The following is a 19,468-nucleotide window of genomic DNA, read 5'->3' as shown; positions in this document are numbered from 1 at the left end:
TGTGCACAGGGTACTGCTGCACGAGCCGCAACGTGAGACATTTGGGTAATTTAGTTTTCTTTGGAGCCTGAAAGCTGACCCTTTGTGGACATGATGAACTTTACAATTAAGTACATCCTAGTTTTCCTGGCTTTGTGTGTGCAAGAGGGATTATCGAGGAGTTATGAAGCAGAACTTGGAGGAAAGAAACTCTTACAGGTAAACATTTAGAATTTTCTTTTAAAGTTATGCTAATTCGTGCACCTAATCGTTACTGTTATGCTAGGCTAAATTAAGGTTAAAATAGGAAGAAGTTTAGCAAAAATGGGCAACCAGCATGTGGGATTCTTATTGGAATAAAACTTTCACCAACAAGCAACCAAAAAGGTTTAGTTCAAGGCATATATTGTGTAACTTCTTGTTGTTATTAGCTGATAAAAATGATTAGCAAAATCATGCACACGCTCTAAATTGCACAAAAACATTGGCAACACTCCTGTAGTGAAATTTTGCAAATGCTTTTGTGCAATTGAGACAATGTGCAGGACTTTGCCAGCAGTTTTTTATGGATTTATTCCACTGCTGCACACCTTCATGATAAAAACATGTAGTATTTTTCAACTTAGTACTTTGCATCATTCCAATTCATTAAGATAACCAACCCAATCGAATAAAATACGATATATCGAAAAATTTAGAAGTATTGACGTATTTTGACAGCCTTAAATATAGTATAACAGGTATAATGCAAGTTTTTTTGGACACTTTGCATTTTAAAGTCTATATTTAGTACGTATTTATTGTCCTAAAAGCTGTGTCAAACTATCATCAAACTCCTGCACACTGTCCGAATTGCAAAAAAACATTAGCAAACTTACCTGTTACTAATATTTTTGTGCAATTTAGACAGTGTTCAAGACTTTGCATGCATTTTTGACGCATCTATTCCTCTGCTACACACCTGTATTATAAAATAGATGCAGTTCATTACTGCAGTTTATCAAAATCGTTTAAATGTGATATAAAAATATCAAAGTGTCTTCATTTTTGACAGCCTTTAAATACAGCATGACAAGCCTGAGCGAAGCCTTTCTGATACGTTTGTGACCTTGGCACAGCAAAATTCCATATGTAGTAAGCTTTTGCAGTCTTTGAAGCAATGTCTAACTATACAAAAACATATGCTTATGTCTTTTTACATAATTTATAGATGTTTTATGTTCCCCATAATGGCTTTTCCACTCTTAAAGCTGCTTGTTTCAGTGAAATTCCCAGCAATGAGACGGATATGTGGTAATGTATTGACACAGCAGTGACTTGTGTGCTATATTAACATTTGAGACCGAGCTGAGCAGCCCTCAGTGGCTCTGTGTACAGTGAAAGCATTTATTTCCAGTTCCACTTCCCCTCCATTCATGAATGGCTTTGATTCAGACTATTTTGACACAAAATCTCAACCCAACCCTCACATGGGCAGATTGTGGCGATTACTTCAAATAGAAAGGCGTTTTGAACAAACTGTGAATTGATAAATGGCCTCATGCAAGGAGCTGCATTGATTAGTTGTCAACTATCTAATCAATCAACATCCATCCTGATGATAGAGCAATGTGTTTGTGCTGTAGATAAAGGGAAAAAGTAAGAATTCGTCAAGTTCAAGTTCTTGTTGGTTGATATCTCATGGTTAAAGCTCCTGTGAGAAATTTTTAATTGTATGATTTTTGTTATAATATTGTCAGGGATGCACAATATTCTTGGCATTATATTGGTATTTGCAGATATTTGGCTTAAAAAGTTGAAGAAGAAAGAAAATTTCTATATATCGGTATACATATTGGCCATACTTGCTGGAAGTATTTATCATATATTGATCTTAAATATCAGCAAAATATACAGATGTCCTGTCAGTTACCTAGGGTACCATATACTCAGACCACTGTGAGAAAGTAAATTAACTACAAAATGACTAAAATGGCAATAAAATGAGTCTAAAGTGAGTTTGGAGGTATCAATTATTGTGCATCCCCAAATATGTTGATTTGAAGTACAGCTCAAAAAGTTCACTGATGGGGTTTCGATCAGCCTGTAGCATTTATAGAGGCCACAAATCAAGTGGCAACCTCCAGTCCTGAAAAATGAAGCCAATGCAGAAGTGCAAAAAATTGTCTATGCTACAAATCTCCTAGCAGGCACCCTGAATTTAAATTCTTATTATTTTTCTCCCAAAGTTTATAAGAGACATAGGACAGCAGATAGAGTTGGAAACTTGGAAGAGAGAGTTGGGAATGGCCTGCAGGAAAGGAGCCACAGGCCAGATTCCAACCCGGGCCACTCACTCCGAGAACAACACCCTCTTCAAGGACATTAAATTAGGCTTTTGGAGCCCTAATATTAACCTTGAGAGGCAGATGGATTGGTTTGATTCCATGTCTGTTATCAGGCTGATCCATCTTTCAAAACTTCAAGCTGAAATGCTCTTTTTTAGTCAGAGAATGAATGGACCAACCAGTTTAAGAGGCGGTAGCTGACATGATAACAGCTGCCTGTTGAGTTCAAGGTTTACTCCGAAGCGATGGAGCACGACTACATCACCAAATTTTTTGTTGCCCTGGTTGGCCTGTAATGATTGTGACCTACAGAACATTTGCCCAGTCGCCCTCTGAGTTGCTTTGAAAGGTTCTGCCCTTCCCAAACACCGCCTGTGGGCTGTTGCCCATATGGATGTGAAATATATCCCATGCCTTGGATACGTGAAACAGTCCATCTGGTGTCAGGTTCATAAAATTCAACCTCTTCTGAGATCTTTGGTACCTCCCTTGAGGCGGCATGGACTCCAGGTAGGGAACCAGTGGACTTTATAAAACAAGAAATTTAATGTTTTATGAAAGTAATCGCTTGTTTAGCCCTATACATATGCCCATTATCACAACAGCAAGCACCGGGCCTTCAGTTAATTAAACTTACATAGAAGCTAGCACTTTATTGACCTTTGACTTGTTTGTTTTCCAGAGGGAAAGACGTCAGAACAAACCATCAAGGCCAGTGGTAAGTCTGTGCAGATACTATTCGTAATTCCTTAAAGCTCCTGGTTTAATTTCAGTTTGTTTTTTGATTTTGCACCCCCTGTGGATGAAGCAGTACCTTTAACCCTTTGCTGATTTTATCCTTCCATTAGTCTTGTTCATCAAGAACAATGACCTCCTCATTTTCACAAAGAGATCTCTTATTAAGAAGCTCTGCCTGTGTTTATTACCTTGATTGAAGTCTACTCTGCAGCAGCATTTTCAGACATTAAAAATAACATAGAAATAGTCGGTCTTTACGCTGGTACTCCTATTAGCTTTAGCAGCTCATAAAGAGGCATCAGTATTAATTTCAGTCTGTTTCTTAACTGGCTAAAAACTCCTCACAGGAGCTTCTACCTCTTCTAAAAACCTATAATATTCTATGAATGACTTTCTTAGGTTAAAGCAGAAACATGGAAGAGATATTTCCTGTTGACCTGAACAAAAGCTGCTTTTGTTCTTGTATTACTGGCCTAAAAACGCTGGAAACAACCATCTACACCTCCAAAGTTGTCATCAGTATCTCCACTGTGGTTCTCCCTCTGTTTGCCCCCTTTAACTGTGAAGGAATCTCTTAAAAACATACAGTAATGCAGTCTATAACACAAACCACAGCTCTCCAAAACACCGGTGAGCCTGAGGGCTGATGTGGCTCCTTCCTCCTCCTGCTGGTCGCCTCGTCCCGCAGTCATGTGGCTGCTGCTGACCAGATCGGTCTCAGCAGGCGCCGGCGTTCCCCAAGTAAACAGGAGCAGGACAGAAACACCATGCAGGGAGCTGCTTTGTGTTTTTTGGGTGCAGGGAAATGCATGGAAAAGCATCCTGATATAAGTAAAATAAAAGAATGTAAGAGGATTATGAGTTTTTCTTACATATAGAGTCGGAAAGTTAATTTCTACGGCCATCTGTCACAGATAAATGTTAGGGTTACATCATTAATTTAAAGTGACATGAAGCTATAATTAGGATTTTATGGATCTACTCCTGTCCTTTGAGCCCCACAGTGTGCACATTTCTTATCACAATAACATGATTTGTCCCTGCAGGTCCAACAATGCTGTGCCTCTGTTTGATATGGCGAAGTCTCCATTATTAAAAGTGTTTTGTCTTTATTTTGGCGTCATTAGCTGAAGGTAACAGACTACCATGTAAGGTGTCGAGTGGTGTCCCGTTATGCCGTCACCACAGTCCAGAGTTCAGTATGGAATCAGCTACCCATCACTAAGGAGGCTGCGTTTGAGGTGGACCTGCCCTCCTCTGCTTTCATCTCCAACTTCACCATGTAAGTCAGTGCTGCTCTTCCTTCATCTGTCTGTATTTGACTTCTAATAGCTTTTAGTGAGTTTATTTGAGCCTTTCTTTCTTTTTTAGTCCCATCTGATCTCTAACATGGCTGTGTGTTTGTTAAATTTAAAATGCAGAGGGTAATTGTACAGTACATACCTAATGCTTCATTACCAGTGGTCCACGCCGTCTCAGGAAAGCTTGACAGGTTGGACTTCTCTCTTGCAGGGATTGCTTGGGTTTATTTGTGAGGCCTTGTTTCCCTTTGGATAATGCCAAGTCAAAGGACTAGATCTTTATTTATCACCTGTTCCTGTGACGTCAGCAGGTGACTAAGTCTGGGGGGTGCACTGTGCAAACTAGACCAAGGATGCGCATAGTTAGCTAGCTACACGGTTAAACTTGGATCTCTCAGTTGTCGGCACCAGAATTACTAGTCAGTTAACCCAATTCTTAATATTTTCTATCAGTTAAGGCCCAGTCAAATGCTCGGTCTAAACTGTAACATTGCCACTGTAGCTGAAGTTAACCATCCTGTGCTGCCATAATGCTCATTAACCCAGTGTAAACATTGATAAACCAATAGCACTGATTGTACTGACACCTATTCTCCTTTTGTTAACTACACCACAGGTGACGCGTATTTCATTAGAGGCGTTATGGCATTTGCAGGCGTTTCAAACTGTTAAACCTCAACCGATGCATATATCAGCAAGGAGAACATGGAGATACAAAGTTATAAAGATATATATAAGTTATGGCTGCCTTGGCGAAAATTCTACCTTAAACTTATTTTCTTGTTAATGCCTTTAAAGGCAGTGATGGAGGAAACAATATGTGAAGACTGAACATTCAAATTCTAGCATTAGCAGCTAAGATGATGATGAAATTAAGAGGACTGATATTGGTGAATGTAGCTACAGAAGTTGAGATTCACATCAACATTTCTAAAAATGCTAATAGATTTGGAAGAGGAATGTTGTCCCATTCTTGTCTGATGTTGGATTCCAGCTGCTCAATGGTCCTGGGTCTTCTCTGCCAGATTTTTCATTTTTTTGATGCTCTAAATATTTTCTATTGGTAAAAAGGTCTGGACTGAAGGCAGGCCAGTTCAGGGCCCAGATTCTTTGTGAAGCCATGTTGTTGTGATAGATGTGGTTTAGTATTGTCTTGCTGAAATAGTCAAGGCCTTCCCTGAAAGAGACGTTGTCTGGATGGTATCATATGTTTCTCTAAAAACCTCTCTCTGCTTTTCAGCATTGATAGTTCTTTTCCAGATGTTAGAGCTGCCCACGCCACAGGCACTAATGCAACCCCATACCATTAGAGATGCAGGCTTTAGAACTGTGCAATGAGTCTGCAGGACACAGCATCAGTGATTTTGGGAAAAAAAACAAATTCTGATTCATCTGACCACATAATAGTTTTCCACTGGGCCTCAGTCCATTTTAAATGAGCTCTGGCCCAGAGAGAATGGTGGCGTTTCCAGATGATGTTGACATATGGCTTCTTCTTTGCATGATCCAAGTTTAACTTGCATTTGTGGACAGCTTTGCAGGCTGTGTTGACAAATGATGATTTCTGGAAGTGTTCCTGAGCCCGTGCAGTGATTTCCTGTTTTACTGAGCACCCTGCCTGAGGACCCGTAGATCACGAGCATGGCCTTCAAAATTGAGATTTCTACAGATTCTCTGAATCTTTTGATGATAGTGTGGGCTTTACATGGTGGGATATTCATAGTTTTTGCAATTTTACTTTGTGGAGCATGTTTCTGAAATTGTACCACAACTTTCAGTGCAGTTTTTCACAGATTGGTAAACCTATGCCCATCTTAACTTCTGAGAGAGTCTGCCTCTGCTCCTCCATCTGTTTGTCATTAGTGCCCCTTACTTTTCCAGCCTTTGGTTGCCTTGTCCCTACTTTTTTGAGATGTGTTGCTGCCATCAAATTCAAAATGAGCTTATATTTTTCTTGAAATGTTAAACTATCTCAGATTCAACATCAGATGTGGTGCTAATGTTCTATTGTGAATAAAATATGATTGATTAAGTTTTTATTTGCATTTTACACAGCTCTCCATCTTTTTTGGAGTTTTGGTTGGAGATTTAACTGGTACATGAAGAATCACAGTTACTTTCATGCAGTGATATGATATGAATGCATACAGAAGGAGAGAGCATGCAGTCAAAATCTAAAGTAAATAAAAATGAAGTTCTCGGTTATGAGCAGATTCCAGAAATAAAACTTCAGAGGAATTATGTAAGGAACTAAAATTCCGGTCTGGAGGAGATGCATAATCTGATTACTAAGAGGGTTTCTAACCACTCTCCTTTAAAAACGCTAAATATAAACAAAACAAAATAAGTCAACATTTCAGAGGCCAAACAGCAAGCCTGGAGCTGGGTTTGGGAGCGGAAGCAGGTCAGGAGGAGGGGGAACCTGAGGGCACATGAATACCTGGCTTTGTGAATGGAAGTCAGAAAAGTTAATAGAGAAAATGACGGGAGTTTGCCCAGTCCCCCTTTTTCTCCCCCGCACAGTTTACCGAGGCAGCCCGCCAGTTTAGATATGCTTCACGCACACATACGCCTACGTCTGCTGCATGTATGCTCGCTCACATGGAGGTGGATGTCGATTTTTTAAGTATGTGTGAGTCTGGAAGTTGTACAGGCTTTTTTTTTTAGAGCCATAATCCTTCACATCTCTTTGACACGTCTGTCCTACAAATTTATATTTCACACGCACACTCAGAACCTATTCATCCATCTGCACATCATTGAAAAGGAAAAAATCAGTGGTTCTTTAGCATTTCTGTGTGAAACTAAGAGCTCTGTGTTCTGCATGCAGGTCACCCATGTACAGCTATTCCTTAACCCCCTCATCCAGCCACACATATAAATACAAGTGCTTCCATTTTCCACTGCGACCATTCTGCTCTGTTTCTCAAACAAGCCACACTTCAACCCTGTGGGTTTATTTTAGTTAGCCTTTGATTTTTTTTCCCTTTGGATATGTGTTTGTTCAAAGGACTTGACCTTAATTTAGCACCTTTCACGTGACATCAGCATGCAGCGAAGTCTAGGAAATGCACTGTGTGAACTGGATCACACTTTTAAATGCAGGTTTTGGTTGGGATTTTGCAGGCGGCACTCCCTCTGAGCGTCATCAGCCTGCAAGATCTCCCTTCATTAATGCTGTTTTTGGAGGGAAATTACTTTTTTCCACGCAAATCTGTTTATGACGGCACCTCCCCGTCACATGGTATGAACTTTACTGGTAAACAAGCATGATGCATGTACATAAGAGAGGCAGCCTTGTGATTACTGTGGAAATACAAGAAGCAAAATAAGCGCATCGTGCTAAATAACTGAATGCAGGCGAGGCGTGTTACTGAAATATAATCTGGCTACTGTGAGTCACACAGAGAGCTTTTTCTCCCTCCTCTTTTCTCTCCACCATCAGCACCTCCAACAGTAAGGTGTATGTGGCCCAGGTGAAGGAAAGAGCTGCTGCCAGGAAAATTTACGACGCTGCTAAGAAGCAAGGGAAAACAGCCGGGCTCGTCGCTACCAAGTCAGTCACAGGCAAAAATGGCCTATATTTTTTCTTAAGCTTCAACAGAATAAACAGTTCATGAAGAGTCTGTTCCATAATCAACATTATTCTGCATGTTTTATTACAATAAAACCATGACATAAGAGCTATTATCGTCACCTTTCCTTGCATTTTACTTTGTGGTATTTTACAGAGAAAGGGAGATAGAAAAGTTCCGTGTGGCAGTGAGTGTGCCGTCAGGAGCTCGGATGTTCTTCTCCCTTACCTACGAGGAGCTGTTGCCACGCAGACTTGGCCGCTACGAGCTCAGTTTGGGTCTGAGGCCAGGACAGCCAGTGCAGAACCTCACATTAGACGTCAGTATAACCGAGCAGACGAGCATCAGTTTCATCAAAGTGCTTCCTCTCAAGACAAGCAGACTGCTCTCCAACACTGCTCAAGGTAAAACATTACACTTTTACATGCCCAGACTTTTTTGGACTGTTGATACAGATGAGCAACTTTTAAAGAAGAAAGTCAACCTCAAAGTCAGATACATGGGGCACTGGTTTTGCTCAGTTCTTGGCTGAGTCGCACCGTTTACAGAGGCTGCAGTCCTTGTTAGACTGGTTGCAGGTTTTGCTCCCGATCCCAAATAATTAATGCATATCATCCACTTCTCTCTGCATCTCATGTTTCCTGCCAGATAAAAGCAAAGAGACAGAAACAGAAATCCTCTAAAAAAGAACAGATCTGCTCCCCTAATAACATTTAAGGAAAATAAACTGACTTACTGAGTGAACAGTTAACTAAGAATAACTGGTTTGTGGAAAATTGATATCAACATTTGAAAGAACAACATTTGGAGACTAAAATAACTGAATTTTACATGAATGTTGGATAAAAAGATTGTCACTATTTTCATGTTTGTACAGTTAACAAGGTGCATCAGAAGCTGTTAAGCTTAGCTTGGCATAGAGGCTTGAAAAAGAGAAATAGCTACCCTAGCTCTGTTGAGATTTTTATAGCCAGTCTTGTATCCTGCTTTTTACCTTCATTTATTTTTCATTTACTAAATAATTTCTTTTCTTTTTACATGTGTTTGAAGTCCTTTTTTAATTTAAATGCACATGTAAATTCTGCCACCAGGGGGCTCTCAACCAAAACAATATGAGGACTACAGACCAGTGCAGCCCAGCTTCGCTAATATCCACTTCTTGCTTCTTGTTTTGAATTGAGGACTCTGTTTTATAGTGCCTTATAAGACAGATGTTTTGTTTTCATTCATAAATTTCTCAGAATGTGTGAGAAATGCACTTAAAGGTCGCATATTTTACCCTTTTAAGACAAGTTTATATCGTCTCAGAGGTCCCCAAAACATGCCTGTGAAATTTGTTGCTGAAAAACCTCCTGCACTGGATGCTCAGAATGAGCTGTTTCTGTGTCTGTAGCTTTAAATGTTACTGAGCTGTCTGACTCCGCCCCTCTCAGGAAATAGATGTGGCTTAATGGATCGTCCTGATCCTGATCCTCCTCTTAGCTGGCAACTGAGAGGAGGATCAGGAGCTGTGGGCGGAACTTTCTTGTAAGCATGGAGGGCCAACCGAACCTGGGGGTGGGGCTAACTCCCCACATGACATCATGAGGGGAAAATCTGAGAATGGCTTGTTTTAGCACATATTTTTTCAGAAAGGGAGGGGGATTTTTGTGAATCTTGGGGGGATTGCGGACAGGCAAGGAGCACATATTTTTGTTCGAAAAGCCCATGCACTCTAGTATCCAAGGATGTGCATGTGATCTGGCATCACTTCCAGAACTTTAGCTATTTTTATTATTACTACAGGAGCTGATCCTTTTGTAACTCTCTACAGGTGAAGCTGTTCCCCCTGCCTCCACTCAGGTTGAGCAACGCGGTGGTTGTGCTCGTGTTCGCTACAGTCCAACTTTACAGCAGCAGAACGGCATCTCCTCTAAAGGTTTAAATGCAGACTTCATCATCCAGTATGATGTCGACATCAGAGACCTGATGGGCGAAGTCCAGGTCAGAATAATCTCTTCATTTTTAGCTCTGTTTGTCACTATCCTCTTTGAGTTAATATTAATTATTAATATGGAATACTAGATTTAAAAAGCTAATAAAGTTAGCTAAATTTACTAGTGTACCTTATCGCAGGTTATGTCTTCATTTTGTCCTCTCCAGTAGAAGGTGTAGGAATAAGGGTATTATCCTGTTTTTGGTGTAACAGATTATGTTTGCATATTTTAATCTTTCTCTCATCTTGCTTCCATGCAAAATCCTGGTTTGAAAGAGGCCACAGTGACAAGAAAAGATTGTCTTCCTTTTGCTTAAAGCTGTATTTTTACTTTTATTTCAGGTGTATGACGGCTACTTTGTGCATTACTTTGCACCCAGAGGGCTCCCTGTGGTTCCGAAGGATGTTATATTTGTCATTGATGTCAGCGGTTCAATGATAGGCACTAAGATAAAGCAGGTAAAGTGGACAAACCTTCCATACTCCCTAAGGTTAAATCTACTGCTTCTGGGATGAGAAAATTTGCAGAATATATATATAAAAAAAAAAATCTGCAAAAGAAATGTGGAATTCTTGTTAGCAATTCTTTTACTTTCTGTCAGTAGACCAAGCAGGCCATGAGCACCATTCTGGGGGATCTCAGAGAGGGAGACCACTTCAATATCATCACCTTCTCAGACAAAGTTCACACCTGGAAGAAAGGACGAACAGTGAGGGCAACTCGGCAGAACGTACGAGACGCCAAAGACTTTGTGAAGAGGATCATTGCAGAAGGATGTGAGTTGAGAAGTTGTATCTATTAACTTCTTAGTGTTATGTTTGACTGATTGTCACCATTGTTCCTCTTTTTTTTAGGGACAAACATCAATGCAGCTCTACTCTCTGCTGCTCAGCTCGTCAACCCTTCATCCTCCTCCAGGCAACAGTCGTCCCGTCGTGTCCCTCTGGTGATTTTCCTCACTGATGGCGAGGCGACTATCGGTGTGACAGCTGGTGACACCATCCTCAACAATGCCAAGAAGGCATTGGGTTCAGCCTCTCTGTTTGGCCTTGCCTTTGGAGATGATGCCGACTACCTCCTCCTGAAGCGCTTGGCTCTGGATAACCGGGGCGTGGCTCGCATGGTGTACGAGGACGCAGACGCGGCGCTGCAGCTGAAAGGCTTTTATGATGAAGTAGCCAGCCCTTTGCTGTCTGACGTCCAGCTCACGTACCTCGATGATCAGGCGTTTGACGTCACCCGCTCCCTTTTCCCAAACTACTTTCAAGGATCTGAGCTGGTGGTTGCTGGGAAGGTCAAACCAGGCGTAAAGGATCTAAAGGTTTCCATGTCGGCTACTGATTTGAAGCAGCGTGTTAAGCTGGAGAACAATGTTTTGATTTCTAATGACAAAAAGAATGAAAGTGTGGATTCTATTAACTGTTCAGGAGGCTTGGAGGGAATCTCCAGCTTTGTGCACCGTCTCTGGGCTTATTTCACCATCAAAGAGCTGCTGCTCGCCAAAATGAACGCCACTGACCCTGCAACACAAAGGCTGCTAGCAGAGAAAGCAACCAACCTCTCTCTCAAGTATAACTTTGTAACACCAGTGACGTCTTTAGTCGTAGTTAAGCCGGATGAGGATGAAGCAGCTCCGAGTCTAACCACTGCAAAACCCACAACAACCGCCACTACAACCACGACAGCAACGACTACAACAGCTGCCAAAATGTTGAGTGCTGCTGCTGCAAAGAAGCTGAGCTCGTCTTCCAACTCCAAGCCTTCCAAGACAAAACCAGAACCTCCTCAGCCACCTCTAACTAAAAAGATTTCAACTACTACACTAAAAACAGTTACTACAGCAAAAACAGTAACTACGGCGCCAAAGAAAACCACAACCACCTCAAGTCCTAGCACTGTCAAAACCGCCCCAGCACCATTCATAGGTAAAAAGCCAACTCCTGCCCAGAATGAATCTAAATCTGCCTCTCCTCCTCTTCCTCTGCCTCCTCCTTCTGCAAGTAAGATGCCAACTGCCGTCATAAATGCACTGAAAACAGCACAACCTCCTGCCCCTGGAAGAGTCTCCACCTCACAATCAAACACCGTAAAAACAACCACTGCTCCGTCAGCCACCTCAGTGGTAACACTCACAACCAACCCTGCAACTGCACCGAGAACCGACCCTGCTACCCTGCCAGGGAAACCCCTTACCCCCCAGCCCAGTCCTGTCAAAGCGATTCTTCCCCCTGTAGAAGCAGAAAACAGCTCCACGGCTGCTCCAGTCATTCCTCAGCCTGAAATCATCACAGCTCTGCCTGTTTTTTCATCTCCACTCACCTCTCCGACCCCAGCCCCTCCTCCGGCTGTAGATGACAACAGCACAAACCTGGACACGGACCTGGGTATTGCTACTTTTGTGTCGGCCACCTTTGCACCCATGCCAGGTGTTACAGACGGGCCGAGACCGTGGGAAGCTGCAGGGCTCTTAGGTAGGTAATATGACAGAATTATAGGATAGAGACATGTGACACCTAGATATGATAAGTGATACACTATGTGACATGACGCAATAAAATACAGCACAGTATGGAACAAAACAGTACAGTATGTACATACAATAGGGTACGAAAGGTTAGAGTACAACACAGCAGCATTCAACATTATGACACAATAAACCAATGGTTTTCAGCTGGTGGTTTGGCTCGAACAGGGGTTCTAAAAAGACTATAATGTACAGTATACAAAAGCGTGTGTACTGAAATTTTTTATGTTAAAAACTTGTAAATTTACATGATTACAAAGTTGAAGTAGCCTTTGTTTGGAAGAAAGTCATACTAGATCCCGGACGAGCCCTGCTTCCAGAATTTCCCTTCTGGGGATCAATAAATTCCTATCTTATCTTAGATGCCTCACAAGCACTTAGTTAGTTAGTTAGATTTAATCATCTCAAAAATTCACTACATGATTTTATCTGACAGAATCTTCTTCGAACAAATATTTGTTGGCATTTATAGATATCACTGTTACAATGTTTTTAAGCAGATGCCTGTATCTAAAGTAATGTACATCAGAGACATAGCCAGGTGTTAAGCTCCTTGCCTGAATACTGGTTTTGCCCAGACAAGATGCAGGGGTCCTGGTTTGCTTCCCTGTCAGGGCCTTTCTGTGTTTGCATGTTCTCCCCGTGCACGCGTGGGTTCTCTCCGGGTACTCCAGCTTCCTCCAACCACCAAAAACATGCTCGTTAGGTGGATTGTTTATTCTAAATTGGCCGTAGGTGTGAGTGTGAGCGTCCTGGTTGTCTGTCTCTCTATGTCAGCCCTGAGATTGACTGGCAAACAATCCAGGGTGTATGACAGCTGGGATAGGATCCAGTCCCTGTGACCCCAAACGGGATAAGCGGTATAGAAAATGGATGGATGAACATAAAAGAGATATTGTTGTAACTTAGAGCTATGCATTAGAAAACAAAACCCTGACTCTGATCCAGCTACTGTTTTGACTTTAGTTTCTCATACATTCTCATGTACAACTTGTAAAAAATCTATGAATATATGAACTCAAAAACCTCACTTGTGTTCTCGTTCATTAGTGAGGGTAGGATGGACCGTGAGATTGACAGGCAGGTTGTTGCAGCATCAGTAGTGTTGCAAATTTTGCACTCGATCTCCCACCCCTCAGCTGGGGTCATGAGCTTTGGGTAATGATTTAAAGAATGAGATCATAGATTCAAGCAGTTGAAATGAGATTCCTCAGAGGGGTGGCTGGCAGCCTGAGAGAAAGGGTGAGGAGCTCGGCCATCCAGAGGGAACTCGAAGTAGAGCCGCTGCTCTTTTGTCTAAAAATGAGCCAGTTGAGAAGGTTGGGCATCTGATCAGGATGCGTCCTGGTCCCCTCCATGTGGAGGTCTTCTGGGCACATCCAACTGGGAGGAGACCTCGGGGGTAAACCCAAGACTCACTGGAGGGATTGTTTATGTCATTTGGCCAGGGAATGCAGTGGAATACCCCAGAAAGAACTGGGAAAATGTGGCTGGAAAGAGCGATGTCTGGGCTGACATGCTTAGCCTGAAGCCACTGTGACCAGGCCCAGAATAAACAGATTGAGTTAATAAACTCCAAAATGTTGAGATTTTTTTTCTCAGAAAACTAACTTATCCATTTTTTTCATTAGATGAGATGAGATTCCTTTTGCCATTGTAAAAATAATGAAATACAAGGCGCAAGGTATAACAAAAAAAGCAAGTTATATTTCTTAGAGTTGCTCTAATACGTACGCCCTTAGAGAACATACATGCATATCTTAAATTTTATTTAATTTTGCCATGATACTGAGTGAATTCTGGTTATGTCAAAATCTGACAGTGCATCTCCTTATCTTTGGATAACAAAACTTGGAATCTGTCAAGAACTACCAAAATTTAAATCATAAAAATGGTAACTACACAGTTAAATCAGTCAAACACATGTGCTTGTCATGCTTATTAAAGCTTTGCACTGAAAAGTTACATGCTGCATATCATGATTGCAAACTGCAGTGTTCCTAACTGGAAGTTCTCCGTCTCTCCACTAGATGTCTCCACTTTCATTCAGAGAAAAGGTGAAGTCTTTCTTCATGTTGCAGTTACAATACAGATCACTTTTTAAGCTTTTTTACCTTTATTTGGTTTAAATTAATTTTAAAAAGTTACTTCAACTGCAGTTTACTACTTGTAAAACATGGTAATCAGATTGATGACAGCACTTGATCTAAATCTCCCTCTTTTTTTTTTGTCTTTTATAGACATTGACCTTGTAAAAGGTGAGTTTCAGAGTTTCGTATAGCGTCATTCTTTATAGATTGTAATTCTTTGGTGAGCAGCAGTACATGTCCTGTATTCTCTTCATTATTTATTTTAATTTCCTAGACTATGATGCGACTTATGACTACGACTACGACCTCAACTACGATTCCTGTAAGTTACAAACACTCATTATATGATATTGGTCATTTTCAGGTTCTAATAGAAAAAAATCTTTTCTGATTTATTTTTCCAGGGGATGATACTGCAGATTCAGAATCATTTGGTAAGTGTTTAATTAATTATATCTATTTTAAAAAGTTTATTTTGGAAGCATCGTACCCAGTACTTGTACAGTGCTGTGAGTTCCTTGTTGCTTATTTTGTTCTTTTTATTTATTTTTACACATTAAAGAATCCTCAACCAGGCTGAGCACCGTCCGGGTTTTCTCCTCATCAGGTCAGGAGCAACGACATTTTAGTTATTTATTCCTTAATATTACTGCAAATGTAATTGTAACTATTTTATTGTAATGGTGTAATTGCTTTTTTTTTGTAGTTGATGGAGATCCTCATTTTGTGGTCCAGCTGCCAAAGCTGCATCAGAATCTTTGTTTCACAGTCGACGGCAGCGCCAACGATGTCCTCAGGCTGTTGGAGGATCCAGTCAGAGGTATGCTTAGAAATGAAAGCTGAAATTAACACTGGAATAATATCATCATAGAGTACAGTGCCCCTTCCTGTTTTTTGGGGTTTTTTTTGCATATTTTCAGTTTCTGATCATCAAACTAGTTTTTGATATTAGACAAAGATAACCCCGGGTAAATACAAAATGCAGTTTTTAAATATAATTGTATTTATTAAGGGAAAAAGCCAGCCAAACCCACCACCCTATGTGGAAAGTGAATGCCCCCCCCCAGTCATGAATTAGCTGTTATTAACCACATTTTTTTGAAAGCTGAGTCTATCAATAAAAGTTTATCCCATCCTCCTGCAGGGATCATTGTTGATGGACGTCTCATGGGCGCCCCCTCCAGACACGGCGTTGAGGACAGATCCAGGACGTATTTCGACCAGCTCACCATTTCCTCAGCCACAGGCGGCTCCGGAGACATCATGATCACTCTCTCACTGGACGCCGTAGTGGTGGAAGGAGAGGGGCGGGACATCCTCCCCATCAATCAGCAGGGATCAGTGATGAGGCAGGGCGTGACGGTTACCGTGGACAACCACCGGAGCTGCTGGATCGAGCTGACTAAGGATGTGCACTTCCTGGTCCTGTTCCACCAATACAAACACCCCAGCTACCTGCAGATGGCTCACCTGGGCTTTTACATCACCAACGGACGGGGGCTGTCTGCTTCGACGCAGGGATTACTGGGTATGTAAACATCAGGTCTCAACTGTCAGCTCTCTGTCAAACTTTGTTTACCGCTATTCAAGTATTTCAACCCGTTGTCCTCCTACAAGCAAAAGTTTACTGTAGAACTTCCTTCTTTGGTAAACTTACTGGAAGTGATGCTAATAAAGTAAGAAAAGTTTCTGCTGAAAAAGCCAGTAAATATGTAAAACTATTATTTGATTTAAATTGCCATGTATGATTATATATCCAGTAATTATTCATCAGGAATTTTAATCTATTTATCCTTGTATATCTGGCTGCTCACTGTTTATTGGACATGGACTGTCATTTTATCTAGTCTTCTTTTTAATAAATAAAGGCTGGATAAAAAAATTAATAAAATGTGTTTGGCAAAGGGCCATAAAGAAGGAGAGGTACCCCATACCAAAACCAATTCAGGCATGTAGCCGACAAAAAAGCAGAACTATACACTAAATGTTCAAATGCACAATTAAAGTACATATAAGTTACAGAAGAAGTGAACACTCTAACTTTTTTTTCAGCTGAACACTGAGGTATCTGACTGAATTAAGATAAAACACATCAGTGCTGCTGTTATTTCTGAAATTTGCACCGAACTGATAAAAATCGGCATTTTACGACTTTTAATTAGTTCAAACAGACATCTGCTCTGAAAAGGTGGGGCTTATGTGACGACCTACCGATAGTAGGTTTTTAAGTCACAAACTTTGTATAAAAGGTAGAACGTTCCCGCCTCTAACTGACTTTACCATTCAGAGACCACTCCCATCCTCTCCTACACTTGCTCTGCTTTGGCTTCGAGAGCTCCAGCTTTAGTAACGGCGGTGCTGGAGCGAATGGCCCAAACAGGTAGTGCTCAGGACCACCACGGTCCACCACCACCTCACAGCCTGCTTCAGGGGACTCTGGAGGGGAAAAATCCTTCACCTAAAAAGATCGCTCTGAGGCAACAGTGCTGCGGGACTCTGTGTCACTTTCTGGCAAGGGGAGTCACTGTCACTTTCGCTTCAGCTGGAAAACTCCATCCTTTAAAAAAAAAAAAAAAAAGAACTTTTTCCCTCCCTCCTCTCAGTACCAAACTGCCCACTTTCTGTGCAATTTTTGAAATCCTGAAGTGGGCGGAGTTAGCTCTGAGCTGGGGGTTCACTTTTTACACTATATATTATAAAAAAAGCCATTTCTTTTAGGCAACAGCCTGTTGATTTAAACTAACAAATAGTTAAATATTTACCGTTTAATAGTTGGCACCTTTAGGTAAAGATATGTTTAAAGCATGTTAATTATACCAAAATGTCTTAATTTAATTTTAAAGTCCGCCCCCACAAAGCGTCCTTTAAGGATAAACCTGGACCTTGTACAAATGTAGTTGATGACCCCTGGTTTAGACTGTACTCCTGCTTTTTGTCTACAGCAGTTTTGGACTTATAATATGGCCGCAAATCTGTTTTTTAGACTCAGTATTGTTTTTAATACTATGCTTCACTTTGCTGCTCTCTATATATGCTGTTTTTGCAACCCACCTCCACCTCAGCTCCTCCTCTATTCTGCTTCTGCCTTAATCTGCCATTCTGTTGTCACTGATGCCTGCTCTGCTCTGGGGTTATTGCTGCTTCTCTTCCTGCCTTGGGATTTCTTTGTTGGCTCAGGAAGGCAGGAAGGTGTGCTGTTCCTGCTTGATGCTTTCCACATAGGCTTGTTGAAGGGCAGGGGGATCCCAGAACAGCCACACTGCTAAATATAAAGAACAGCAAGACGTGAAAATTCATAACTGCTAATAAAGAAAATAACTATAACTGCAAATCATGTGTATCTCTCTCAAGTTATTTCCGATGCTCTCTCCTGCTTTTATATCCGTTGTCCTTTCTCTTTTATAAAGGTATAAAATGGCCAAAAGGAAACTAAAAATATTGGTAGTATTATTTATATTTATTTTTCACTTAAGTAAATAAATTATTAATGTTAAATATGGTTATCTTCTGTCTGCACACAGGCCAGTTTCAGCATTCTGACATCAGTGTGACTCCAGTAAAAGATAACCAGGACGGAGCTGCTCACAAAGCTTCATCTTTACCTCGAGGGATTCTAAGGTGGGGATCCGAGCACATGTCGGTCACTTTGCAGGACAAGACGCTGAAAGACTCGGTGCGAAAACGCCACACGGGCAAGTGTTGGGTTGTTCCCAAGGCAGAGGTGGAGAGACTCCTGGGTCATCCATACGAGAGCTACGTGGTGGATCATGTGTAACTCTAGCTGAGGCTGCTCCACCCTGCTGCCTCTGCGCTGCACGGCTCAGGTCACAGCAGGCTACGTGGCGAGGCTAATGGACAAAGGACGGGCTCTAAGTGGTGCTGAAATGACTGTTTCCACATTATATTCAGTGAGGAGGAGTTAAAGAAAAGAGGCGGGTTAAAGAGAGGACAGACTGGACACAAAGCTGCATTTAAAGGATTAATGAGGACGTTTGTTTCAACAGATATAGAGACGGACTGAATGATGGAGCTGTCCTCCATCATTGAATTGGAATTGAATTCAAGCTCTGTGTGTTTTTTTCCTTAACACAGGCGCAGTGTTTAGCTGGTTAGTCTGTTTGTGCTGCAGCAGAAAAAAGCACACTCACTCCTTCAAAACTTCAGATATTTATAAGATTTTTCTCATATTTCCTTTAGGAATTATTCTAAGAAAAGGCCAGCTTTTGCTACTTCAGAAACCAGCAGATTTCTTTAAGATGCACCATTTAAGTTGTATAGATGCATTGTAAAAAAATTAGAATATCAAGTAAATGTTCATTTTCTAATCTGTGATTTACTTTAGAAAATTAAACATCCATAAATTCTTGACTTATCTCATAAAAGTGAAATATTTAAAGACTTTCTCTATTATAATCTTGATGATTACAGCTTACAGCCATCATAGCCATCAAAAATCTACTATTTTGAATATTAGAATATTCAATTTGAATAGTCTGATTTGCAAAGGTTTTCTGAGCCTTTATTCTCTCACTCTGGTTCAGTTCACACAGCTGCAATCATGGGGAAGACCGCTGGCTAACTCTTGTCCAGAAGACAATCATTTACACCCTCAACAAGGAGGGTACGCCACAGAAGGTACCTGCTGAAAGGGCAGGCTGTTCTAAGAGTGCTGAACTGAACTGGAGTGAAGGTTCAGGAATCCTTTGCAAATTGTACTTTTCCATAATATTCTAATATTTTGAGATAGTGGACTTTGGATTGTTGTGAGCTGGAATCATCAAGATTAAAGCAAACAAGTCCTGAATTGCTTTACTTTGTAGGAGATGAATCTAGAATTTATAGACTTTTTCAATTAAATCCTAAGAAAAAAATTAAGGTTTACATGAAATTCTAATATTTTGAGATGCACCTTTAGTATAAATGTATATAAAATATTATTGTATGTATGTATAAACAGA

General features: G+C 41.0%; 1 protein-coding gene across 1 annotated transcript; it reads left to right on the top strand.

Annotated features, from left to right (window-relative positions):
• Window positions 1-78: 78 nt before the first annotated feature.
• Window positions 79-19,433, top strand: itih6 (inter-alpha-trypsin inhibitor heavy chain family member 6; the record flags this gene model as incomplete). The annotated part of the gene is made up of 17 exons (XM_041799315.1): window positions 79-198; window positions 2,989-3,024; window positions 4,172-4,326; window positions 7,791-7,901; window positions 8,077-8,324; window positions 9,734-9,903; window positions 10,238-10,354; window positions 10,501-10,672; window positions 10,751-12,367; window positions 14,451-14,477; window positions 14,661-14,678; window positions 14,785-14,832; window positions 14,915-14,944; window positions 15,073-15,117; window positions 15,217-15,330; window positions 15,655-16,038; window positions 18,032-19,433. Coding segments are annotated over 17 exons (3,666 nt in total), but the record flags the coding sequence as incomplete, so codon positions are not given.
• Window positions 19,434-19,468: the final 35 nt, after the last annotated feature.

Source organism: Cheilinus undulatus, linkage group 11 (genome assembly GCF_018320785.1).
Source record: "Cheilinus undulatus linkage group 11, ASM1832078v1, whole genome shotgun sequence".
In the NCBI taxonomy this organism is placed as follows: Eukaryota; Metazoa; Chordata; class Actinopteri; order Labriformes; family Labridae; genus Cheilinus; species Cheilinus undulatus.
This window is presented reverse-complemented; position numbering and strand designations above follow the sequence as displayed.